The sequence below is a fragment of the Alligator mississippiensis genome, chromosome 2 (genome assembly GCF_030867095.1).
Source record: "Alligator mississippiensis isolate rAllMis1 chromosome 2, rAllMis1, whole genome shotgun sequence".
Classification (NCBI taxonomy): domain Eukaryota; kingdom Metazoa; phylum Chordata; order Crocodylia; family Alligatoridae; genus Alligator; species Alligator mississippiensis.
In genome coordinates, this window is record NC_081825.1 from 231,048,350 (window position 1) to 231,074,781 (window position 26,432).

Sequence of the window (26,432 nt, forward strand, 5' to 3'; positions counted from 1 at the left end):
CTATTAAATGTAATTTACTAATGGCTCCGACAATGCTGGTGTTGAGACTACTAGTGAAAAAATCAGCATTGTATAAAATGTAATGAATGAATATTCCTGTGGCTTTGATGTTCTCTTGCAAGTCAACAGGAGAAAAATGATCCTTCCACAATAGCATCTTGTTTCAAAGAAACCTAATGAATATTTGTAATGGAAAATTCTCATCTATCCAAAAATAACTGATTAAAATTAAAATGTATTTTGTAATGTGTTTGCCTTTTATTGAATACATGGAAAATAAAAACTCCCCAGTGACCAGGCCCACACACTTACTCTGGGTTTTTTTGTAAAAAAAATTGCAATTATTATGTCTTGTTTAGCCATAATTTTCCTCTTTTGCTGCTTTCCTTTTCTGTAGTTTTCCTTTATGCCTTTGTTATTTCCTTTTGAGTTTCTGCAGTTTTACAGATTATTATTTATGAGACCCACTACAATAAAACTCTGAAGTAATACAATAACGGTGTGACCCCGATTTCTTGCTGAGTGCTACCAAAAATTCATGCAATTGTCAGCACCGAGTCAGAAACATACTCTGGAAACAGTCCTGTTGAACACTTATTTGTGAAGTAAGGTATCACGCACAGAGAATAACCATAACATACTTTTTATATGTTAAACCCACCCTACCCTGTTCCAAGGTGCTTGAGGCATTACACAAACACTTCAAAAGCAGTTAGAAATTACGTATATTAGTTAACCTGGAACAAAACCACATATTCTGGTGTCAAAATGGAGAGAGCCTTGCACAGAGGTGAATTGGACTTCAAAATGAAAGTCTTAGGGGAAAAACAATATTTTCGGGGGGGTGGGGCGGTTTATAAATTGAAAGGACTAGGCCTAAGTGCACACTGTAATTGGACCAACTTCTATATTTTAGGGACAGCTGCAGGAAAAGCTTAATCACCCAAACTCAGTAAAGCACCTAAGTGTATGCCCTTAATTTTACATACACACACAGATGTCCCATTTAAGTGTATGCTTAAGTCATTTGCTGCATTGTTGCCTTGGGGCTTAAAAAAGCTAGAGGTCTGTCTTAAAATCCATCTGCCATCCCATGGGCAAAGTGGGAGCAATATGGTTGTGGGTACTGCCTTCTGCACAAGCTGTTTGTGGCAGAGACATCCACTTGAAAGTTCAAGGGCTTCCTAGTTAAAAGACATTTATTGTCTTTGTAAAGTCATCCTAGTACAATGGATAAAAACTCTCATACATCAGGGTAAATGCTAACCATTAACTGTCTGCAGTTAGGGAGATATTTCCTCCATTGTTGTTGTGTTCCTTGTTATTACTAAGAATTATATCCCATCCAATCTACAATGACTCAGAGCAGCTTATAATAAATAATAAACAATGCACGTATACAAAACAACAGTAGACTACACAAACAACACCCTAAGACAGCGGGTGGCTAACCTGTAGCAGGGGTGCCAACAATGGCATGGGCAGCCTTTGTGTGTGACATGTGGGAGGTCAGGGAGACAGGCAGCAGTGGCAGATAGGGCAGCAAGTAAAAGCAGCAAATTGGGCAGGGAGAACAACAGGGGTGGGGCTGGAGGAGGCTTGGGGGGCTATAGCCACCCCAGAATTCACCTTAGCACCACCCCTCCCAGCACTGCCCCTGTCCAAGCCCCCCACCTCTCCCCTGAGCTGCTGCTGCCGCCTGCCCTGCACTGCTGAGCCCACACAGCTCCTGTCCACAGCCTGCAGATTCACGGCACCTTAAGTGGGTGTTGTTAAAAAATGAATAGGTATGTTTGACCAGAAGATGTATAGCGCAGCCCCACAATTTTCTGTCTAGCCCACCTCAGCCTGGAGCACAGGAAAAGAAACAGAGCAGCAGAGCCTGGAGCACAGGAAAAGAAACAGAGCAGCAGAGCCTGGAGCACAGGAAAAGAAACAGAGCAGCGTAGCAGGCAGGGAGCAGAAAGCAGAGCAGCAGATGGAGCAGAGAAGGGGATCAAAATGTCACTTGGGGCAGGTGGAAGCACGCTGGTGTCTTCACCTGTTGGTTTAAAGCTTAATGTATGCAGCCTGTACTGTGGTGTGGGGCATTGAGATAGGGAGTAGGACACAGAAGAGAGCCTGGAAGGATAATTTTCCCATGAGGTGGTCTAACCAGGACCTGCAGGTGTAGGTGCTAAGAGAGATAGTGAGTGCCCTGCTCTAGGTAGGAGGTGGGATGGACTTACTGGCAGGCTAGTGATGAATTGGATGGGGTAAGACACCCAAAGCTAAATTCTGGTTCTCTGAAGGTAGCCTCCCAAATAGATTAAGTTCAACCTAAAGGCAAGGCAGGAAAGGGAGTGAGGCTGGATTTCGGAAACTATAGAAAGAGAATAGGCATAGGGTGGCCTGTAGGGGGTGCTGCAGCTTGTCCTTGGAGGCAGTGCCTGTTACAGTAGGTAAGTAGCAGAATATGTAATTATTAGGGACCTACCTAAATCGTGGCAGAAGTGCACTGCATGGAGGCTCCTCTAATCTTGTTCTCTTTGCTGCTCCCCCACTGCTGGCCATGCCACTGATTGGCTGAGGGGCCCTGGCGGCCCTGCTGCCTGTTGCTGATTGGCCAGGAGGCAAAAACCATGGTTTAAAATATGCTGCAGTTTTTGCCTCCTGTCCAATCAGCAGCAGCCAAGTGGTTGGGCTGCTGGGGCCCCTTGGCCAATCAGTAGCATGAGGCAAAAACTGCAGTATATTTAAAACTGCAGTTTTTACCTCCCAGGCTAGGGACAGACATTCAAAAAGACTGAGCCTGAATTGATTCAATCTTTGCAAGTTAGCTGTAACCTGGCTAGACTAAACAGGTTTGAAACTGCACAGACATCCCCTCTGGACTGAAGAAATGCAGGTACATGCCTGCAGTGGCTGAGGCTAGAAGCTGGAGGGTGCTAGAGTAGCCCTCCCTTCCCTTCCAAAATGCTGAGCTGAGGGGGTGAGGGGTGGTCAGGTCCCCGCAAGATGCTCTGATTAGGTAGGAGTTCTCTCCCCCTCCCTGCTCCTGACAAACCCAGCAGGGAGTTTATAATATAGTGTTTATCACCCCTAACTTGGTGTTTATCAGCCCATCAAGAAAACAAAAGCCTTTCTCCATTAGTTCAAGCTCTTCTTAGACAGCTTTTTGCAAGGAAGGGATGGAAGGACACTACAAGCTACCTGTTGATTAGCTCCAAAAAGCCCTAAGCCAACACTGTCATGTCTCTCACAGCATAGACTGTAGCCAGCATGTGGTCTGCCAGCTAATGCTGAGAGGCATCTATATGAGGCAGAGGGGAGGGGGAGACCCCTGCTTGAGCAGGGAGGGGAGTGGGGAGGAGCAGGAGTAAGCCAGGCAGACCCTGCTGTGTATGCAGTCTCTGCCAGAGCTGCAGCCAGGGAGCAGAGGGGAGGGCCCAGCCCTGCTGGGCTGGAGCAGAGAGCAGAGTCCTGCCCAGAGTTGCAAAGCAGCTGGGATGCTGGGGGACTCTGGTTTAACTTAAACCAGGAAGGGGTCTGGGACAGACATTACATAAACTGGTTTGACCCAAATCACTTAAGTCTGTTACTACGTTCAACCAGGTTTATTTCAAACCAGTTCCAGCCATTTTCAAACTGGTTTATGTGCACTGAACATCTGTTCTGTTACAGGTTTAAACCAGTTTCTGATCACTTAAACCAGTTTGTGCAATGTCTGTCCCTAGCCCCAGCTGATCAGTCGTGAGTGGCAGGGCTGCTAGACCCCTTCTGCCAATTATCTGGGGGGCGGGGAACAACAGCAAAGAGAGCAAGATTAAAAGAGATGCTACGCAGTGCACTTCTGGAACAATTTAGGTAGTTTCCTAGTAATTATCATCAGCATACACATAGGTGGAGGGAGAAAAAATTATTTTGCAGGCACCTCCCCTGCCCCAGCAGGTAAGTCTGTGGAGGGAGGGGAAAGGGCTGGGGGAGGGGTACAGATTGAGGCCACAGCGATAAGGGAGGAAGTGGAACACATGCAGGGGCAGGGGGGGTGCCCCCCCATCTACATTCAGTGAGGTTTATCTTAAACAAGCTTCATCCATTTTGAAACTGTTTTATGTGCACTAAGCCTCTGTTCTGTTACAGGGTTAAACCAGTTTCTGATCACTTAAACCGCTTTATATGTAACTTCTGTCCCTAGCCTAATACATTAAAACATGCAAAATGCAAAATATGTGGAGCCAAAGGCCATCACATTGAAAAAGTCTCTGGAATAAAATGTTCTTCTACCTGATTTTGTGTGTGTGTGTTTGTTTGTTTTGTTTTCAAATGAGAACCACAGGACTCAGTTCAGCCTCTGTGTTATGAGAATTGATTACTGTGGCCTTCACAGCATAATGAAGAGGGGCTTTCTTTACCAATAGCAAGGCAGTTCATCACTCTTGCTGGTTTTGAATGTTCTTCTCAAGGCATGGGTTGAAAACAAGTACCCATGTGTAGACTATTTTTTTTTTAATGTGCTGAGTCAATGATGCAGTTTCCTATTTCAAGGGCACTTCAGCATTCTGCTCCCATGTGGAAATAAGAGCATCGAGTTTACGCTGCTTTGCTCTTGCTGTCCAGGCAGAAATCACTACTTGCTGCCTCTGCCCCATTTCTTCTCTACAGAACCTTGTGTAGCTGTTGTCTGACACCCTGAGGGCTGTGGTTGGAAGGGGGGAAAAAATTGTGGCCTCTGAAAAGAGGCATCCAAGATTGACTCCTTGAGCCATTATGGGATATCTTACAAGAAGAACAAACAGCAGGTACCTTTTGCCCATTTAGTTTAGAAAAGCTTGGCTCATTTTAGCCTAATTACTACCTCTGGACTGGGGAGACCCTACTCTCTCTCAGATTATAATGATTTGTAGAATATACTTGTAACCATGGAATATGACCAAAAGGGTGGGAAATCATTGGCTCCAATGACAGGCCACTGTAAAACAAGCCTGCTTCATGTTGCAATGGTTTAAATCTAGCTCATGATCCTTGCTAGTGAGAGACTGTGGTTTTCATGTGTTAGCATGTAAAAGTAGAATAATAGGGGAAGAATAGAGTTCACCTCAGTCAGCTACAAACTACCTTATCCTGTGTTAGAAGAGGCCTATCAGCTGTGCTGCTACAATCAATTTGCCAACAATGATCCATCGCAACATTCCAGGAGAGACTGTACGAGAGCTTGGGGTGAAGGTGGCAAGCAGTGACAAACCCATCATCTCTACACAGTATCAGCCTATAGTTTGATACAGGACAGACATGGCCTCCCAAAGTTAATCACTGTCTTTCCCTCTCCTGGTGTCCAAGTAGATTAGTGATCTGAATCTCCAGCGGAAGACTCAGATGAAGTTTTAGGCCTGGTGTCTCCCTTGCTACTGACTTCAGGTTTTTGTAGTATCCATTAGTTTGTTAAAACTTTCTCTGGTTAATCAGACCTATATAGTGAAGTTGTTATCAAATGTATGGACTCCTCTACTCTACTCCATTTCCTGGTTATGGTTACAGTCATGGTCATGATTCAGCAAAGTATTCAAGCGTGCGCTCTGAAGGGAGTCCATAATAAACAGGGGAAGTTAACAGCATTCTGTTCATCTTGCTGCTACAGCTTAAAGTCACTGGAGCATCTCTTTCCTCAATAGGACATCAGATAAAAACTTCATCACTACCAGAGTCTAGGGATACAAAATCAAAACTTTGCACTGAATACCGAATACACGTGATGAAATTTAGGGCTGCAAGAACATGGCTGAAGTTCCCACACAGAACTAACTGGAATTGTTTTCAATTGTACTGTACATTTTCATCTGCAGTTGCTAGATATGTTGCAACCCTTTCCCAGAGTGGAGTATATTGGTCACTATTAGTGGCTTTTCTTCCAAGTTTTGTCTGGGATTCCTTATGAATCAGCTAGAATAAGGTGAGAGAGTGAGTGGAGATGGGTTGCATTTTAAATATGTATTCTAGTCACAATTTAAGGGATGGTCATATGACTCCTCAAGAGTCAGGACCACTGGATTCTATGTCCAGTTCTGCTATGTTCGGACCCCCGGAGTCCCAAGTTTCTTCCCACTGTGCTGCCCTCTCCCCAGAGAACAGACCAAGGCGCTCCCTATCCCAGCAAGCCTCAGTTTCAATACCTTACACCGGGCCCTGTAGCTGCAGTAAGGTATCTAATCTCTGCTGGCTCTAGGTTGTGTTACAGATTTGAACCTGTTTTCAATCAGGTATACTGGTTTATGTGTAATTTCTGTCCCTAGCCTAGGTGGTCCCCACTTCGGGTTATAGAATCATTTAAAGGTCCTGCTTTCCCTAGAGAGAGTCAGCCTGGAATGCCAGAGGTCACCTCTTCCACAGGCAACCAGTAAGGAGAGAAACAACAGAAGGATTTGTCAGAAAAACAGAACGATAAGAGAATAAGAACAGAACAAGAAATCAGTAACCATGTGTTGAGACAGAGAGAGATAAGAGTGAACAATCAAAAGAAAATATCAGAACATTGATTTTTTCTTATCCTGTATCTTAACTCCAAAGTTGTAGTCCTTAGCCAGCTTCCCAAGACAGGGAGCAATCTTTGCTTCTGACCTCATGCCAGAGCCTTTTAAATCTCTCTGTCAACTTGCTTTTCCTAGCCTCCTTGGTTGGGGACCTCAACCCTTCCCCCTTTTACCTGGGAGGACTGATGGCAAAACCATCCTTTCAAGGCAGGCTTTAAGTACCTTTTAAGTCTGGCTATTTACATTTGTCAGCCCTTCATTTTTAGGGGTGCTTATGCTATGCCAGTAACTTCCTGGCCCCCAAAGGTGGCTATTTACAGGACCACAAATTTGCATCCCTTTTAGACCTGTAGGCTTCTTTATCCAATATACTGTCTCTCCTCTATGATCCTTTGACTAGCTAGGTGTCAAGCTGCTTACTCTTTTTAAAAAATGTAAATTTATCATTGTCAAGCCAGATCCATGCTTCCTGTGCCTCATAGCAGTCAGAATGGAGGCACATAGTCAAACCCTTGCCAAATGCTAATTCTCAGCCTTTATCTCTTCTAAGTGTAAATAAGTGATGACCTTTTAAGTTAATCACTGCCTTACTGACCCAACCTTGGATGATATATAATGATGCATCAAAATTTCATTTATATCAAATACTATACAAGAACAATAAAACTGAATGCAGCTTTGCACTAGCTACAATTAGGGGCTAAAATAAACACCACGAGAGTAAATCTAATCTGGTAAAATATCCATGCATGCTACATGAACTCCCAAAAGTAACTTTGTCTTGGGGTGATTCTGTGCTACTACTGACTCACTCACTGTGTCAGAGAGCAGATAGCTCACTTCTCTGTGCATATTGCTCCCTTTAATGAAATGAACACAATGCACAGGGCAATCAAAACATTTTGACATCCTTGGTTAGAAGGAGATATAGAATGACCAAACATTATTTAAAGTCCAAGTTCTTATTCCCTCATTGCTTTTCATCTCCAAACCTGAAGCTCTGTGATGTGGTGCAGAGACATTAACTGGTCCCCAGTAGAGAAGGGGTTAATTCCATCTTTCCCTGCCTCTTTCCTTGCACAGGTGCTCAAGAAGAAAGGCTATTACAGGGGCTGCTGGGGGAGGAAGGCTGTGAGGGAGTAAGGGTTTTGTGGTACAAGGAAGGGCTGTTTGCTTTATGTAAGGTAATTCAGTCTTAAATGCATACTGGTAAAGATTTGCTCCTTCTTATAAGCAATCCTTGTTGATTACTGTGCTGTCATCCTGCCAGTTTATAGTCTTTTAATCTAACAATAATTTAATGCAAAGTCCCCAGACATAAATAAAGACTGCTGTTATCTCTTTAACCAGAAAAAAAACCCCTAAATGAGAGGGAAGATGATCTGGTGGGCAGTCTGGTTAGAGGAGAAAGGAATAATCCCAGAGGCTTCTCATTCAGCATATTGGGCTGTGGACAAAAAACAAACGCAGCTCTCCCTCTGACAGCAGCTTGCTGCGCAAAGCTGTTACATGCAGGTTGGGTGGTCATCACATGTCTGACCGGCAGCTGGTTCTCCTTTTTCAATAGCAGCTGTTCTGGTTTGCTTTGGCAAAGAAGCTGGAAATACACAAATTCTTTTAAAAATGAAATTACTTATTTTGGGGGTTACAATATAATAGCAAAACATGAAACAGCAGAGCCCACACTTCCAAGCATCTGTAAACAGAGGTGGATGGTGCCTTTGTACTGTCCTGTCAGCTAGAACATGTTTCCTGGCTGGATGTAAGCACATGGGGCTAGAACATGTCTCCATTAGCTGCATGTGCTGGGGCTTCTTGGCATGGAAGGGAACAGTCATCTCTGCTTTCGTCAGACCAAATGGGGAGTTCTCCTTTCTCCAGAGGCCATGAACAGGGAGACTATGAGAGAGAGGCAAGAGCGGGGGGAGAGCTGGAAGGAGATGCATCATTTGCCCTCCACATGCTGGTCCTGAAACCAGGAAGATCCTGGGTTTGTGTTTCATTCTTTGCAGGTCCACGTGGAGAGACTGTCTTTTGTTATAGTGCCCAGGAGAAGAAATGGGATCCCACTTTGGTAGGTACTATGCAGAGACAGAGCAAAAGATGATTCTTATAGGAGTGGTTGCAGTCAGGATAGGCACTGTGGGAGAAGGGCTTCCTTAAAACGGTACTGATAGGGAGCGGAGGTTAAGACCCTGGGCTTTGTAGCTGGTGTGCAGGTGTACCTCCCTATCCTTTATTTTGGTTTCTTGTAGATCCTCTGAAAGCTATGTAGGTCCAGGGAATTCTGTGGGGATTAAACCTGCATTTCATTTTGGAGCTGGTAGTGAGAGTGAATACGGCCCTTCCATAGAACAACGGGGATTCCTATGTGGAGTCCTACTTTCACTTAGGCAACCTGTTGTGAGTTTAATCCTGGAAAAGCATGATTCAGGCCCTAATCATTTCTCAGCCCCAGAAGAATGTATTTTGTCCTTGGTAGGAATGTATTAGACATCAGTCAACCAGACATATCCAAAGAGGTAGAGTATTTCTAAACAGCAGGAATGAGCCAGGGTCACTCTGTGCATTTTGTGATTGAACTGATTTTGGACTGCCCACACGGGGCCTGCTCCTGCATTGATATGAGAGCACTGGCTTCTGCCAATGGGACCACTCCCTTGAGTCGGCGTGATCCAGAGACAATACACAAAAGCTTGTAGATGCTATACTCCTTCTTAGGTATGGATTGTGGCTTTCGCTGTATAGAACTAGACACACTATTAGCTCTAAAGAACTAATGAATAATGAGAAGATAAAACTCAGCCTGGGAAGGCTAGTGAATAGGGAGCCTGAGATTATTTACCTTTGTCTAGTAATTAGGTGAATAATCTGAAGAGTTGTTCTATTGTGTGAAATTATTTATTAAAGATATATGTAGGAGACTGTCTTGGGTTACAGGGAGAAACTGTGACTGTATTGGTATTGTCCTTTAAACTGCAGAAGCCCAGCAAAGTCATCCAAATGATGTGAGTTTTATGCTGACAAGACATGATAAGCATTTTATCCTTCACCATTCAAATCAGTCTCTGTCCCCATTGGTGTGCCCTTTTGTAAACTAATTACCATCAAACTCTTAATCATAATTGGTATGTTTGATGTTAGAGCACTTTGCCCCCACAAAATCCGTTTGTTGTTGCTGTTAGGCTTTGTCTGTCTTTGACAGTATTCCAGTGTCCCAGTTTAGTGCAGCTTCTTGAATTAATGTGGTGCAATTCAGTGGTAAAGTAAGTCTCAGCTTTATTACTTATCACCCTTTATGATTGGTGATAAGTGGCTCATAGAGGCAGAGTCTATTGTGACAGGCACAGTACATGCACATATTAGGACAGTCCCTAGCGGAAGAAGTTATAGTTTAAATGGTAGGACAGACTAAAGGAAGGAAGAGAAACAGACCCGAGGTAGATTAAGCAACTTGCCCAAGGTTATATTGAAGTAGAGCTGGTAGAATGTAGGTGTTCTTTCTCCTAGTCTACTACTGTATTTCAACCTGTAGAACCCATGAAAAGGGCCAGTAAGTCATTCCTAGACCTTGTTGAAAGAGCAATCAGAAACCATGCTGATCATTGTAACTAAACACATGTGTGTTTAACACTGCTGACTCCAATTCTTGGTTAAGAAATATTCTCTGGGAGTATAACATCAGCTGTGTGGTGTTGTGTACGGAAGAGGGAGCATACCCAGTTACATACTGGTTTTTGAAAGCCATATCTGGATATCTGGGAAGCAAACAGGGGCACACCTCTTAACTCAGCTAAAATAAATTGGACATCATGAGCTTGGTGGAGAGACAGAATAGTAAAGAAACTACTACCTATTTTGTTCAAAAATCTCTCTATCTCTCTACACACACACACATGCATGTGTGTATAAGCTGTTCCTTCTTGATAGGGCAATACAGGCACCTGACATACTTGCCTGGATTTCCTCAACAAAATGGTTCACTTTTTTCCGGAGTACTTAGGAAGAAAAGTGCAAAGCCATTTGACAGTCAACAAAACAGCTACCCAAGCTCACTCTAGCAGCACTGCTTCAGTCTTGCTTCCTTATGTTCTTCCAACATGATCCACGCAGACAACTAGATGCCCTCAAACAGAAGGAGACACCCCCAGCCAAAGCTAGGCTAGATTTGGCAAGCGTAGTGTGAATATGAGATAGAAACAACAGTTTTCACATGTTGATATCCAAACATCTCTAGCTAATAAGAATACAACAGCCCTCAGTGACTTCTAATTTGTCCACAGGCATATGTGGGAATTCATTATTTTTTGGTTACTGGATTAAATTGTGCATGCCATATTAGAGATGAAGCTGGTATTTCTATCTGTCACAAAGTGGCTTGGTACTTCTCTTTAGAAGATCCTATTTGCTTATAACCTTTTTGAATGGTTCATGTCTGGTAACTCCTTGTCCACTCACTCCCAGCACCAGCCTTTTCACAAACTTTTTTGGAACATTTAATCCAAATAGCCAAGCTGTTTCCGAGAATAAGATCCAAGAGAAGCATGTTTTGCTTTGTAAAAAAAAAATAAAAAAATCTTGCAACCATTTTGTTCTAACAACCCTGTGTCTTAAAGGAAGAACTTGAAATTTGCTGGGCAAGAGTTGTCTTTATTCATGTTACTGTTTTCAAAAAAATATGTACAATTTTGGCCAAGTTATGGGACTTTGCAACATCTTTTTGTTCCTGCTCAGTACTAATATGTAGCTCTTACATAGTATTTTTCATCAACAGATCTCAAAATGGTTTGCAATGAAGGCAAACATTATTATCCCCATTTTACAGATGGGGAAACTGACAGAGAAGTGAAATAACTTTCCTGCAGTGATTCAGCAGACCAATGGCAGAGCCTGGAATAAAACCCAGGGGGCCTGAGTTCTAGTATTATGTACCCTCATTTGGGCTACACTGACCACAGTAACATTTAATAGAGCTTTACTGCTGATTTGGAGATCTGTGTTTTGGAGACCCATATTTGAGGGCCCAAGTTGCTGAAGGACATGATTAGAAGCTTAGCTTCCTTTTTAAAAAAGTTTTGAGTGCTCATGGTTGTGAAGAAAATGTTGAAATCATGACCCAGGTGTTACTGATGTGCTGATGCTTAGCACTTGCTTTGGCAGCATACATGCAAAAAGAAATCCATAAGGAGCCTGGAGCAATGTGTCTGAGAGAGGTGAATTGCCCCATATATTTGTAATGCAGTGTTAACTGCAGGAATCACTGCTGTGGGAAAGTCCTCTCAACACTGTCCTGAGCTGGTACATGTGCCACACTAGGCACTCAGGTTGTGAAGTGCCTGTTTCTGAATTGTTTTGGTGTGGCCCGGCATATCTCTGCACCTTCTTTCTCCTCCTCCTCCCTTGGAATATGATCTCTGCTTTCCCTGCTTTAGCAAGCCCTTCTAAACCAATTGTGTTTATAGTCTACTGTGGATTGTTTCACTACGCTAGGAGGAGCTCTTTCTCCATTTCATGTCCTGTCTCCCTGTTCATCTAACTGCTACTTATGGCCAAATCTTTTGTACTTGTTCTGTTGTTCTTCATGAGGCCTGGCTACTCTGGTACCAACTCCTTAAATCTCTTTTGACCTTCTTCTCACTTAAGGCAATTAATTTTTAGTGTGAGCTTCAGTTACAATAACTTTTTTTAATATATATGTTGCATGCATTATCCCATTTAGACTCCTGCTATGTTGTATCTTCCCCCAACTTCTTGTAACCTGTGTATTTCAAAAGTTTTGAACTTTTTATTTGTTGTTGTCTTCATTTCACAATGAAGTTTCCTCTATGCATACCTGTTTCCTCTATGCATACCTCTATAAGTATTCATATGCGGTTTTGGTTTCCTCTATGCGTACCTAAACCTGCAGCTCACGGCATGTGTTTTTCTTAATAGGTAGTCCAAACAATGTCAATATAATTATTTCCAAACAGCCAGGTTAATTTCTGAGATTGTTGATATTAAGTCAAGGAGTCACTGATTAAAAAATTGCATATAATAAAAATAGTATTTTTCACTTCTTCAATGTCTTTTAGTGGAGGAATCAGGTATTAATAATGAAGCTTCAGAAGTCCTGAGTGCAAGCCCTGGGTTTGAATTGCAAGTTTATCTTTCTCCTGGTCATTACTGAAATCCTGTATTTTATAGTTTTTCCATCCTGAAGGATGCTGAGTGCTTTTGCGCATGCACATGCGGAGATTGTATGTGATCACACATTACTTGACTGCAGGAATCTCTGAGGAAAGGCACAGCAGCTATTCTGCTCCAATAACAATATCTACGTTTTTAAAGGGGTGAGGGAGAAGCACAGAATAACTTTGGAACCTGCGTTTTGGGGAGAATTTAAGTAAATTGAATGTGATTATCTAAATGATGATATATTCTGGCACCTGCACTAGATTTCATTCCATGTTGCTTTTTTTTTAATAGATGAAGCCAGAGACAACAAGTTCTGCCATGGCCTTGTGAACTGGACAAATGGAGATGAATCATGGATTGAATAAACTGTTTGCATTTGTGACCCATGTCTGGAATCTGAAGTTTTTTCAAAAATACTGTACTGGGGACTTTTATCAAATAACATGGAACTGGCTGGAGACTTTAGTTAAATTTAACATATTTGTTGAGAGACTGAAATGATAAAAGATCAGTTACTTGGTCAACACGATTTTACTTTTTATCTCTAGAGAGCTGGAATATTAGAGTACTTAGGGCTCGGTGTATAATCTGAAGCACAATTCTTCCTTCCATTCATAGCACCACTTCAATATTTTGTAATCAGTTAGCTAAATACTACCTTGGTTTGGCTTTGCCCCCATTACTTGAATAATTTCTTTTAATTTGGGTATTTCAAATTCCCTTCTGCTTTGTATCTGATAAGATAGTTTGTGGCATGTGGATTTGGTTAAAACTGTATTCCTCATATTCTTGCGGTGAAGTTGAATCATAAAATCATAAAAGATTAGGGTTAGAAGGGACTTCAGGAGGCCATCTAGTCCAACCCCCCAGCTCAAAGCCAGACTAGTCCCAACTAGATCATCCCAGCCAAGGCTTTGTCTAGCCAGGTCTTAAAAACCTCCAAGGATGGAGAGTCTGCAACCTCTCTGGATAACCTGTTCCAGTGTTTTACTACACTCCTAGTGAGAGAGCTTTTCCTAATATTTAACCTAAACTTCCCTTCCTGCAACTTGGGACTGTTGCTCCTTGCCCTGTCATCTGCCACCACTGAGAACAGCCTAGCTCTGTTCTCGTTCGAACCCTGCTTCAGGTGGTTGAAGGCTGCTATTAAATCTCCTCTCAGTCTCCTCTTCTCTAGACCAAATAAGCCCAGTTCCCTCAGCCTCTCCTCAGAAGTCGTGCCCCAGCCCCTGACCGTATTTGTTGCCCTCTGCTAGACTTTCTCCAGTAGATTTTGCTTCAGTCTCAAACAGAAGGATGCAGCCCTGGGTCCTGCTCCTGCGACAAAAGCTTCCAGTTTCTTTTTATCTGGAGACAAGTGCGTTGTGTTTTGGGGGACCCTCCCCATCTACACCCCCCTTGCAAAGTCCTGGCTCTACCCAGGGGCACAGACTGACACCCACCACCTTTGTCGTGCCCACAAATATGGGGCGCCGACGTCCGCACGCCCGGCCTTTGTGTGGCCACGTCTCAAAGCAAGGGACCAGCAATGTGCTCGGCAGAGTCGCCCTTTGCCCCGCGCAGCTCCCGGGGACTGGCAGGCCACCTCTGCCCCCCGCTTCGCTGCAGCCTCCCTGGCGGGTAGCAGGCAATCCCCGCGCACGGTGCCTTCCGCCGAGCACTACAAGTCCCAGCAGGCCCCGCGCTGAGCTGCGCCTCGCCTCTGCCGGTGATTGGTGAGGGGGAAGGGCCAATCGCGGCTCGGGGTGTTGCGCGGAGGCTCCTCCCCCTGCTCTAGGGAAGTGGGAGACTTTGTGGGGGGGAGGGGAAAAAAAGGTTCCGAGGTCAGCGTTGTCGCGTGCGCGCGCTGCGGCGCGGGGGGGAGGGGCGGCGCCGTTTTGGCGCTCCCCTTGTCAGTGCGCGGCGCTGCATCCGCAGGGCTCTGGGGTTTTGCTTGGCACCTCGAGAAAGACCAGAGCCAGGCCCGTGGTGCCGGGGGCTCCCCGGGCAGAGCGGGGAGGAGGTGGGTTCCCATGTAGCGTCCCTGGGGCCGCCCTAAGGCGTGTAGCTCCCCGCAAAGGACCTCAGCCCCCCCCCCCCAGGGGGCACCTTGTTGAGAGTCAGCGCCCCTTGGTGAAGTGCCCACGCGGCTGCCTGACCTCTGCCCTCACGTGGGTGTGCCTGTGCCCTGCCCGAGTGGGGGAGCAGAGGGGAGCTCTCTGGGTCCCCTAAAGCAGCTCAGGTCAAGCTGTGGGAGGCTTAAAGCAGGTGGCAACACAAAGCGCGGCCTCTTGTGGGCTGGGATGGAGAGTAGGGAGTACAGGTACTTCCTCACTTAACATCGTCTCGGTTCATGTTTGGTTATTACGTAGCTGAGCTGTTGGAGAACATACCCATTTAAAGTCGTGCAGTGTTCGGTTATAGCGTTGTTTGGCTGCCGCCTGCTAATAGGTAACGACTGTGACCTAACTGGATTCGCTTAACGTCGTTTTGTCTTTTTCAAGATCGTAACTACAGCGTTAAGCGAGGAGTCGCTGCATCTGAAGTCCCAGACTACAGAGTCTGGGATGGAGGATGCTTGCTTGCCTGTAGTATCTGGGGGCGTCCCAACACCAAGGTCTCTGGGCTTGGGCCTGCCGTAGGATGCCTGCCAATGTGTTTGGGAGTATCCGAAGTCCCAGGGTGATGGAGGATGCTTGCCAGTTGTAGCATCGTATGTGGCGATTGAGTTCTGCCTGCTCAGTCGATACAGTTTTTGGAACAACTGAGTTCTGCTCAGTTGATGCGATCTGGAACTGATTTGGCCAATTTGACCTGCAACACAAAATATATTAAAAAAAAAAAGAAAAAAGTGGAGCGTAGACAGGTTAAGTTGATCAAGGCCTAGAGCATGCAATGAAGCATGCTTGGGATGAAACTCGCACACTGCCTCCCTCTCTCTCTTATTTAGCCTATAAAGGTGCATCTCCACTTGGCTGCCTACTGACTTTATGCTAGCGACCTCTCAGAGGAATAAAACGCAGGGTACGTGGCCCTGATGCTTAGCACAGGCGGTTCCACCGCTTACATAGAACCACAGCGAAGTTGGGCTGGAAGGGAGTTCCAGAGGTCTAGTCCAGCCCCCTGCCTGAGGCAGGGTAGTCTTTATCCAAACCATCCCATCCAACCATAATCTAAACTTGACATAACTCTACAGGGAGGTGGGCACATGCATGTCCTATTTTTAGTTCCCTGTTGTGGCATTCGCAAAGAGGCATTTTTTGGATTATTCTGAGGTTCTGGTTAGGAAGCTGTAGGAGGTGTTGTCACAAGTCTGTCTGAAAGAACAAACTCAACATAGAGCCAGGAAAATAAATGCCTACGGCGCAGTTGTACATAATTAATTTTGTCGCATTGGCTTTGCAAATACCAGCCATTACACTGGTATTGTTTATGCCTTGGTCGGACCCTTTTTCTTGCCATTCTAATCTTCCTTGTAAATAGCTGGAATAGAGATTTTTAAAGTCAGAAGGGGACCATTGTGATTATCCACTTTGACCCCTCTGCCTTTAATGTAAGCCACAGGGCTTTTCTGACTTAATTCCTGCTTTAAGACCAAGAGCTGTGGTTGAACCAGAGCATATCTTTTAGAAAACATCCAGTCCTAATTTTAAAATTTCCAGTGCTTCAGAATCTACCACAGCACTTGTTAATTTATCCCAATGATTGATTACCCTCACTTTAAAAATGTTAATTTTATCTGTAGTCTGAATTTGCCTCGCTTCGTTTTCCAGCCATTGAATCTTGTTACAGTTTTGTCTGTAAGACTGAAGCAGACAAGCATATTTCATTTCTACATGTAGGCCCTTTATAGACTGTTCACAAATCATCCCATAACTTTATGCTGGCTAAAATAACTAGATTAAGCTAATGCCTCTGGGGCTCCCTTCCAGCCCGACTTCTCTGTGGTTGAGTTTCTTCAAGGCATATATTTCTTTTTTACTTATTCTTTGGCTCTTCTCTGAACTCTCCAGTTTTTCAGTGTATGTCCTAAACTGTGGATACCAGAGCTAGAGCATATTCCAGTAATGGTTGTACCAGTACTCAAACTCCACGTGCCTACTTAATACTCATTTGCTTATCCATCCAAGGTTTTAAGTGGCTGTTTTAGACACGCTGCCATTCTTGGAGTTGGTGTTCAAGAGCCTTAAGTCCTTTTTGGTGTCACTTCTTCCCAGGATAACACCTCATGCTGTAGGTATAGTCTGCGTTTTGTGTTTCTAACTGTATGACTTGACATCTGACTGTATTAGCATAGTCTGTATTTAACAGGAGCTGCTCTCTGATCATTTACACTGCCTAGTGTTCCAAAGATTTGTGATGTGACATGTTTGTTTCCATTCTTTAGAAAAGAAGAGTGCTTATTTGCATGTTGACATTTTCGAAAACTTTTTCTAGGTTTCTTTAGCTTTACCATAATTGATTTCCTATCTACCAGGTTTGGGAACATGGCCAGTAAGAAACTGAGAAGAGCAGGATTGGCACAGGAGCTTTGTGAAAGGCTGAGTCGGCATCAGATCAATACCTGTCATGTGAGACTTTTCACTTACTGGATGTTTAGGTTAATTCTGTATCAAGTTTAGGACGCTTTATGGACTGTTGCTTTGTAAAAATTTAGTCATGAATCTATACAGAAGCATACTTGCTCAAAACCAACATACCTTACATTTATTTATTAGATTTATATCCTGCCCTTCTAAAAAGGCTCAGGGTAGCTTGCAATAAAAGAGAACAATTAAAGAAACAGAATAAAATACTAAAACAAAAAGGTATAACAAAACAAACTCCCTCCCAAGCCCCCCACAAAAAAACCCAATCCACTCACCCTATTCCCTTTTGCTCCCATTCCTCTTAACCAAGGAGAGTGTTTCCCATCTCCCCAATCCACCCAGCTTTGCTTCGCAATCCACATTCAATACCTGTGTTAAAAGAAAACAACCATTCTGCGCCCACTTCCCTACCCTTCTTTGCATATTCCCTTCCATTCCCACTCCTCTGTTGCACATGAAGCAAAGTCATTCCTCCTCTCCCCTTCTGCTGCTGTACTGTCCCCCAGGCCAAACCTCCCTCTTTCCAAGGGTTGTGTAGTTATCCCTAAATTCACTCATTCTCCCCCTTCCCTCCTCCCCCCTGCAAGGAAAAAAATGCCTCTTTTTCCTTGTCTCTGTCTTCACCAAAGGGCATTGCCAAGTGTTGGTATTCCAAAAAATCTTAATGTAGAGAATGCCACGTCCACCTGTGAAACACAACTACTCTTACATAGAGTATTTACCAGCATGTAGCAGTGCTATATAAGGCTACATACCAGCAAGCAAAGAATATATTTAATTGAAACAAATAGTGGTTCTTTCTTCTCCTTTTAACTTGGCTTTGTTAACTTGGTGTTCTGTGATTTTGATATACACTATTTCAGGGCCAGATCCTATAACTATCCATATGAGTAGGTAACTAACAGACACGAGCTCTCCATGCAGAGACTGAAGTTCATTAGTATGGATCCAGTTGTAGGATCTGGCCCAAAGTGTGAAATCTACAAGATGAGACTTCATTTGAGGCAATCTGATAGCTTTCTGGAAAGTTGGAAGAAGGGCAAAACTGTTACTTTGTGCCATCTCCACCAAGCTGGCTCTTTAATTTTTTATTTTTCCAACCTGGGTTCTTTAAAATGTAAAATAAAATTAATCCCTGATATAACTCCCTTGACTTCAGTGGAGAAGCATTTTACTGAATTTGTTCTGTGGAATGTGAACAGGCTGTCTATAAGGAAACAAAATTAATGTAATCCCCACCTTTAAAACTTAGATTAAATTCTTTGATTTCTTTTTGGTCATCTTTCAGGACTTTCTGTGTGTGTCATTCTTGGAGCTAATGAAAGTAACTGGACAGAGCTATCAAAATGTGCAGAAACTTCTTTGCAAAGTCAGTCGAGCCTGTGCCCCCAAAATGCAGACTGTAAGTATATTTGTGCTGATCTCATTTTGAAAAGAATTGTCTGGGAAGAAACCTTTCACTTCCCTGGACTACTGTATATACATTTGTTGCATGGGAGGACATTTATTTTTTTTCCTAAATTTTGTTCTCAATTTTTATTTTTTTTTCTATGTGCAGACCTACAAGACACCTGAAATTCTCAGTTTAGCTGTGTATATTGTCAGAGTATGGTAACTTCAGTTAATCATGTTAATAGCCAAGCAGGGTATTGAAGTGATTACAATGGGATGTAAGTAGCACTCCTGCAAAGTTAGACATGCTCCAGCTGAGAGCTGCTCAAGGAGGTATAGAATTTCCTCTTTTGAGAATATCAGTGAAAGTGTTTCTAATTGGAGGTTTGCAACTCAAAGTGCCATTGATTAGTATAAAAGAAGAACAAGAGCGTGCCAGTGGAAAGAATTTTTTAAAAAGTAATATTGAAAGAACAGAATGATCATTAAAACTGTATCAGCAACCTTTTGAGGAATCCTATGGTCTCAACTCTTAGGTAAATGGGAATTTAGGGTGTATGTGATGCATATGTTCTTTACGTTTGTCGGCACAGAGGAAAGAGGTTTGAGCTGCACTGCTGTTGGCAGTATGCTACATTCTGTCCTCCCAAACATAGAGAAAAGATGTCACTGATGGTATTTTGCAGGAAAGGACACGGGGTAGAGAATTGGGGGAAACAAGATTATTTGTATGGACTGTTTTTAAATTGACAAGTTGTAATAACTTGTGAAGTCATCTGAATTGACTGAAGAGCTGTCTAGATCATTAAAGTGGATTGTTAATACTGTATTTACTCAAATTTAAGATGACCCCTCAGTAATTAGATTCTGTATATGGAAAGTTTTAGAAATTTGTTATAATTTTCCAGATATAGAATCTAATTCACAGAAGTTTAGGACTAGGAAGGACCTTGTGAGATCATTGGCTCCAGCCCTCCTGCTCTGGGTAGGAAAGACTGCTGGGGTCAAATAATCCCAGCAATGTGTGTGTCCAGTCTCCTTTTGAAGATCTCCAGGGTAGGTGCCTGCACCACCCCCACAAGGAACCTATTCCAGAGCCTGGTCACACGAACCGGGAAGACGTTTTTCCTTATATTCCTTAAGTATTGTAGTTTTTACTTAAGTTTTTTTTCATTAATTATTGGAGGTTTGCCTTGAATTTGTCAACCTCCCACTGCTAGAGCAGAGAAAATAATTTTGGGGGGTCAGTTAGTTCCTTTGTCCTCTCCGCAGCTAACTATATCCCTCTGCAGCCCCTTCTCCACCCTCCTTACCATCAGATCCTGAACACACAGAAGTGAAGTGCACTGCCAGATCCTTATTGTCACTGAGCACATGGAAGTGAGGGGCAAATTTGAAAATACTGACTCTGAAATAAACAGATAAATAAACCCATAGACTTAGTTCACCCAGAATTGATGCATTTTATCTTTTTTTAAATAGCTGCAAGTTTTAGCACAAGTACTCCATAAACACACTGTTAAGCACTTTTGTATCTACTTATAAATAGTACAAACTATGCATATTAGTCCAAAGGCTAGTTACATTTGACAGGCTGAGAGAGAGGGCAACAGAGGGATTTCTGGGTAACCTGTTTGGGGCCCCATTTGGTGATATTTGCCAGACTTTTAAGGCTAGTGAAGAAACGGGAATCATTGGAAACAGGAAAGGCAAGCACAGCTCGGCTGTGGGAGTGAAGAGGAATTCAAAATGTATTGGATGTAGTGGCTCACTGTGACTCTAAAAAGATCCAGTGTTGAGTGGGACTGAATGCAATTGGTGCTGTCACGTATCTGATTCAAATGAGGTGCACTAACATGTCCTTGTTGGCTACATTTAGGGGAACTGCTATGTATCTGGGTCCGTGAAGGCAGTTTTCCTTAAGCGTTCCCTGGGATAACTGTTCTTCTGGGGTGGTTGAGTACCTGCCCAGGTTTTGGGGCTTAAAGCCCACTTCATGGAAATGGGAGGCTTCTCCCTAGCTTGCTTCTGTGGCCATATGGCTGAGGACAGGTGAAATTTGGGGGCATCCAAGCCAAGCATCCGGGTTTGGGCCTGCACGTAGGATGCCTGCCAAAAGACTTTGGAAATATCTGAAGCTCCTGGTGGGGGTGAAGGATGTTTGCGGGTTATAGGGCCACTTACGGTTCTGGACTGACACAGATTTGGACTTGATTTGGCTTGGAACGTGAAAAATTTCTTTAAAAAAAACAAAAACTACATTTAATCAAAATCATAGTTGGTTTCCTTTATTGAGCATATGCTGCTTTTGATACCAGTTTAGTGATGGGCAGTGTGTTTAATGAGGTTTCCTTGTATATGAATGTAAGATGAGTTTTTTTTCCCCAAGCTGTTTCAGAGGGGAAACCTTGTCTCGTATTTGAAAGATAAAGTGGCTCACAAAGGTAACTTTGATGTAATAAACTTTTGCCGAGCATTTAATATGGCACATAATTTTGATTAAAAACACGGGCAACTGGTGCCTTCTGATCCTGTAGCTCATTGCCAACCCGGGGGGATGCGTCTCCCAGCGACCAATTGCCACCACCAGTGGCAAATCCAGAAGTGCCACTGGTGCTTCTCTCAGCGCCCCCATGTTCTCAGGGGTGGGGGGGGGCCACTGGCTGTTGCCTTCCACTCCCTGGCTGGTCAGGGCCAGTCTCAGGAGGGCATGTGCCTCCCCTACACGTCGCCAATGATTAAAAATTACACTATGAAAAATTAACATGGCTTATGGAACTCAGTAGATATCAGCTAATTGAGCATAATCAATAACTGCAGGTGCCTTGAGCAGAGTTCCTGAAGGTTTGATTCTCAATCACTGTTCAGACTACCATTATTTATATCAAAAGTCTGAAATAATATAAATCTAGTTAGTCTCTGATAAAGCTTGTAGATGGCATACGTTTGTCATATGCTAAATGAGAAGGCCTAGTTATTGATTCAGAGCAATCTGCCTCATTTGGCAAATAACCAGTCACTTGGACCTAGTCAGAGGTATTTAAATATATCCAAATACAAAGTCACACATCTGGAACAGAGACTGTTGGCCTGTTTACAAGATGGGGACCTGCATCCTGGTACAGTGGTTTGGAAAAAGGAATCGGGGTCATAGGAAATCAAATTTCTATGTTGTGGTAAAACACCCTTACATAATCTTTGAAAGAAAAACTAAGGGAATATTGAGCATGAATAAAGACATATTATGTCTGTATGAGACACTGTTGAGATCACTACTAGGAAAGTAGAGGATTCAGAGAAGAGCAACAGAATAACGACCTGCAATCTGGAAAGTACAACTTTATCATGAAAGGCTTAAGGAGCAAAATATATTGCATTTATCAGAAAGAAAATTAAGAAGTGATTTGATTGTGGCTTATACAGCTAAGAAAATATCTGATACTAGAGGGTTTTTAAATCCAGCAGACAAAAGCATAGCAAGATCCAAAGGCTGGAAATTGAAGTTGCAAAAATCCAAATGGGAAATTAGATGATTTTTTTTTTTTTAACAATGAAGATAATTAAACACTGGAAAAACTACCAAGGGATGTAGTAAATTCTCATTCACTTATAGTCTTTAAATAAAGATTATATGTCTTTCTACAAAGAATGCTATTTCAACCACAGTTTTGAGTTAAACACTAGAATCACTGGGTGACTTCCTAGAATCTGTTATACAGCAGGTCAGATTAGATGATCTGTGTAATCAGATTAAATGATACCTGACTTTTAGCCTTGAAGTATTCATGGAGCACATTTTAGCTTGTATATATTAGCATAGTTTAAAAAGACAGTCTAATTTTATACTAATGAAAAATGTGTGTGCAAATCTTCGTTTCAATTTTCAAGCAACTCTGAGAGGTAGGTAGCCATGTTTGAAGTCGAACAGAAGGCAAGGTAGAGATGCACCTTATCGAATAACTAAATCTCTACCCTGCCTTCTGAGTTTAAATTCATCAGGATGTTACTGGAGCTCTGAATTATTGTAGCATAAAATCTAAATTCCATGGATTTTATACACTTTCTTTCTATAGCACCTTTTATCTGAGAACCCCTGAATTATTTTCAAATGTTAATTAAGCCTCCTGTCCAGTACATGGGGAATGTGCAGCATAAAAGAGGATAGGTGATAGGATGGGACTGTGCCTGGGCTTCTAGCAGACTGGCTCAGGTATGGGGATTTTTCACTTCCAAGTTCCCCAGTTCTGGGGCAGGCATGTGAGATTAGCTGGTAATCCCACACTTCTGTCCCAGTTCTGTAATAGCCAGTGATGACAGGGCTTCCAGGATCTCTTCTATTGAGCTGCCAACCTGCAAGCCTTGGCTATAAGTAGAACCACAGACTCTTGGATTCATGGTGGCTGCTCTGAACTCCACATTCTTGATATTCAGCAGTGAACCCGCCAAGCATGCCAATATGAGTTTCTTCGTGTTCCAAGAAACACATTTTGTTTGGGGAACACCTGTGTCAATAGCTCCAAGACAGAATTTCTGTAAAATATGGGCTTTCAGGAAATCTTGAAAATGTTTGTTTTGGTTAAACTTTGACTGAAATCAAATAAAATTCCTGAGAGCCAAGGATCCTTTATTATTTTGGCCTTCTGTGGTCAACAGTGAAGCTGGCGCAAGAACTTGGATCTCCTGACTACCTGTTCTGTGTCATTCCTACTTGTGCAGAAGACTGATCAAAACCTGAAAGCTGAGCATGGCTTTGGTATCAGCCCAGGCTTGTCTAAACAGTTTATGAACCTTAATGAAACTTTCAGTGAACCCAGATGGTTTTGAGTTGCCAGCATAGCTAACCACATTTTTCTTGATTTTTGGGTTTTACTGTGAACATTTTGCACAGCCCAGCTAACCACAGGTATAGCGTTTCCTTTCTCAAAAGTAGTGCTTCTGCAGATCAAAAGCAGCATGTGTTGGATTTGGAGTGGGGAGGGGGTAAAAATCTTTGGAAAGTTATTGTAAAATGTTTTTATGATTTGACATTGTGTTGTGGGAGAAAAGTTCAAAGCTGGAGAGTAAAAACCACAGTTTATACACCAGCATTCTTTAAATCTACTTTGTGGTATTTGGATGCAAGCGTGATGAAGGGCGAGTTGGGAAGAAAGCAGGGAAGGATGAAATGTAGTATAAGACTTGAACAGTGTCCTTATGGGCAAATATTAAATTATTCAAGGTTGCTGGAGAGAAAATGCTAGACATTCCCCTTGCCAGCTGAAAAAAGCAACATTTTTTTCTGGTTGATTTTTTTTTGCTATTGTAGGCTTATGATCTGAAAATGAAAAGGGCTGTTAATCCCTTCTCAGCCTTCTTGTCCACCACCCTGGATAGTTTGGATAAAACCTTGCATGGTGGAGTGGCCTGCGGATCTCTCACTGAGGTAAAATTATTTAGTACTTTTCACTGTGTTAGCACTGCAAAGTCACAACTGGGTGGGGCTCCATTTTATCAGGCACTGTACACATATATGATCAAAGACAGTCTTTGACCATAAGAGTTTAAAATCTACCAAAAAAAAAAAAAATCTGGGGTGACTTGTTCATTTCTGTAGCATGTTTGCTATATTTTACTTCTACTTTGAAAGATCTAGAGGACAGAAAGATTTAAGAGATTTACTTACTTTATTTATTGTTTATTTTTAATTTAATTTAATTTTTTTGCTTTAAAATTTACTGTTTACTTAATTGTTTGTCCTTCATGTGAGCTGATCACATCCAGCGGGGTGGGGAGAAGAGAAATGGGAGAGAAAAAGAGGAAAAAAAGGAAAAAGAAGGAGAGAGAGAGGACGGGGGTAGAGGCTAGGTCGCATGGGTATGTAGGTGACTTATAAGCCCAATATTTGCCTTGAACAATTTGCTGCAGTAGGGGCAGTAAAGTGATGAGGTCTGAGTACAAGAGGTTTTTGTTTTCCTGGCCACATGTTTCTTCATTGCTTTTGCCGTATGTTGCTGTTTGAAGGCCAGTGCTTTTGGATTGATGACCTCCAGGATGGACGGTTGCAAGCAGTTTGCTCTCATGACTCAGGGTCATGCCAGAACTCTTTAGGGACACCTTTAGGGTGTCCGTGTACTGCTTTGGTGCACTGCGAGAGCATACTTACTGCATTTGACAGTTTGCTGTAGAAGATTTTCTTCAGCAGGCGAGTGTTGGGTATTCATGAAAGGTAGCCGGCCCATCTTGGCTGCACCAGTTTCAGTAGAATGTGAATACTGGGGAGAGTTGATCTTCCCAGCACCTCCGTGTCCGGAATCTTGTCCTACCACTTGATATGTAGTATCTTTCGCAGGCAGTACAAGTGGAAGTGGTTTAGTTTCTTGACATGATGCTGGTAGGCAGTCCAGATTTTGCAGGTGTAAAGGAGGGCTGGGAGAATGATGGTGTTGTGCCAGGCACAGGTTGAAACATCATTTTGGTCTTCTTCATGTTAATAGTGAGTCCAAAGTTGTTGCAGGCTGACGAGAATAGGTCCATAGACTGTTGCATGTCAGCCTGTGAGTCTGTGCATAACACAGTTGTCGGCAAAGAGGAAGTCATGAAGCATGCCTATCTGGACTTTGGAGCTCGCTTGGAGCCTGCCAAGGTTGAAGATGTCTCCATCAAAACAGTACCAGATCCCCATATCAAGGTCATTGTTTTGAAAGGCATCCAACAGCAGGCAGAGAATACTGTGCTTAAAAGGGTAGGTATGAGCACAGAGCCCTGCTTGATGTCATTTGTGACTGGAAAGGGGTCAGAGCATTTGCCATTCACAAAGACGTGTACCATCATGCCATTGTGGAACTGTCAAATCATATTGATGAATTTTTCGGGCATCTGTACTTCATGATTTCCCAGAGGCCTTTGCGGTTCATCATGTTGAAGGCTTTTAGTTAGTTCAATGAATGTGAGGAGATGGTCGATGTTCTGTTCCTAGCACTTTCCTTGAAGCTGCTGGGCTGCAAATACCATGTTGGTGGTTCCACGTCCTTTTTTGAAGCTGCATTGGCTCTTGGGCAGTAGGTGGTTTATGTGGTTGGTCAGCTGGTTGAGGAGGACTCTTGCAAGTATCTTGCCAGAGGGAGATGCCCCTGTGGTTGTCACACAGTTGGTGATTTCCTTTCTTCTTGTACAGGTGGATGATGGAGGTATCCTTCAATTCTTGAGGGAATACCTCCTGCGCCCACATAGTGCAGAAGATCTTGGTTAGCTTCTCAATGAGGTCATGACCACCTGATTTATAGATCTCCATTGGAATCGCATCAGCTCCAGGAGCTTTACCGCTAGACATTTGTTGTATGGCCTTTTGGACTCCTCGGTTGTAGGCGGAGCTTCAAGCGAGATGTTGACAGCGATTTGAGGCAGCTTGTGTATGGCATCCATGTTGATGGAAGAGGTCTGATTTAGGACGGCACTCAAGTGTTCAGTCCATCTCTGGAGGATCTGAGCCTTGTCAGTTAGCAGCGTGGTCTAGTCGGCAGACAGCAGAGGTGGGGATCTGAGGACCTGTGGACCACAGACAGCCTTTAGGGCATCAAAGAACTTCTTTGCGTTGTTTTGGTCAGCATAATGCTGGATCTTGTCTGCTTTGTTCTTCAGCCATGTGTCCTGCATTCCTCACAGTTTGTGCTGAATGGTCTTCTGTATCAAGCTATAGGTGTGTTGTGCTGATGCAGACTTACCACAGAGGTAGACTCTGTGAAGGTGTTGTTTCTCTTCCAGCAGTTGTTGTATCTCATCGTCATTTTCATCAAACCAGTCTTGGTGTCTG

At 43.2% G+C, this 26,432-nt stretch overlaps 1 protein-coding gene and 1 long non-coding RNA gene across 20 annotated transcripts in view; both read left to right on the top strand.

The window, feature by feature from the left end:
- Positions 1-7,636: 7,636 nt before the first annotated feature.
- Positions 7,637-13,065, top strand: LOC109280490 (uncharacterized). The gene is made up of 2 exons (XR_002086828.2): positions 7,637-8,580; positions 12,975-13,065. It is a non-coding gene; the product is annotated as an uncharacterized LOC109280490 (long non-coding RNA).
- A 1,423-nt stretch (positions 13,066-14,488) lies between these two features.
- RAD51B (RAD51 paralog B) overlaps positions 14,489-26,432 on the top strand; it is a 700,041-nt gene continuing 688,097 nt past the window's right edge. For 4 of the 19 annotated variants that reach the window (XR_009460145.1, XM_019476918.2, XM_059722893.1 and 1 more), the window contains exons 1-4: positions 14,713-14,985; positions 17,140-17,233; positions 18,540-18,653; positions 23,949-24,065. Coding sequence is in view for 17 of the 19 variants with exons in the window: in XM_019476918.2 (XP_019332463.1) it covers positions 14,966-14,985; positions 17,140-17,233; positions 18,540-18,653; positions 23,949-24,065 (345 nt within the window). In the remaining 2 variants the exon portion in view is untranslated. Of the gene's footprint in view, positions 14,686-14,708; positions 15,114-16,792; positions 16,900-17,139; positions 17,234-18,539; positions 18,654-23,948; positions 24,066-26,432 lie in introns of those variants that run through there. The other 15 variants (XR_002086863.2, XM_059722892.1, XM_019476919.2 and 12 more) reach the window with 13 other exon arrangements.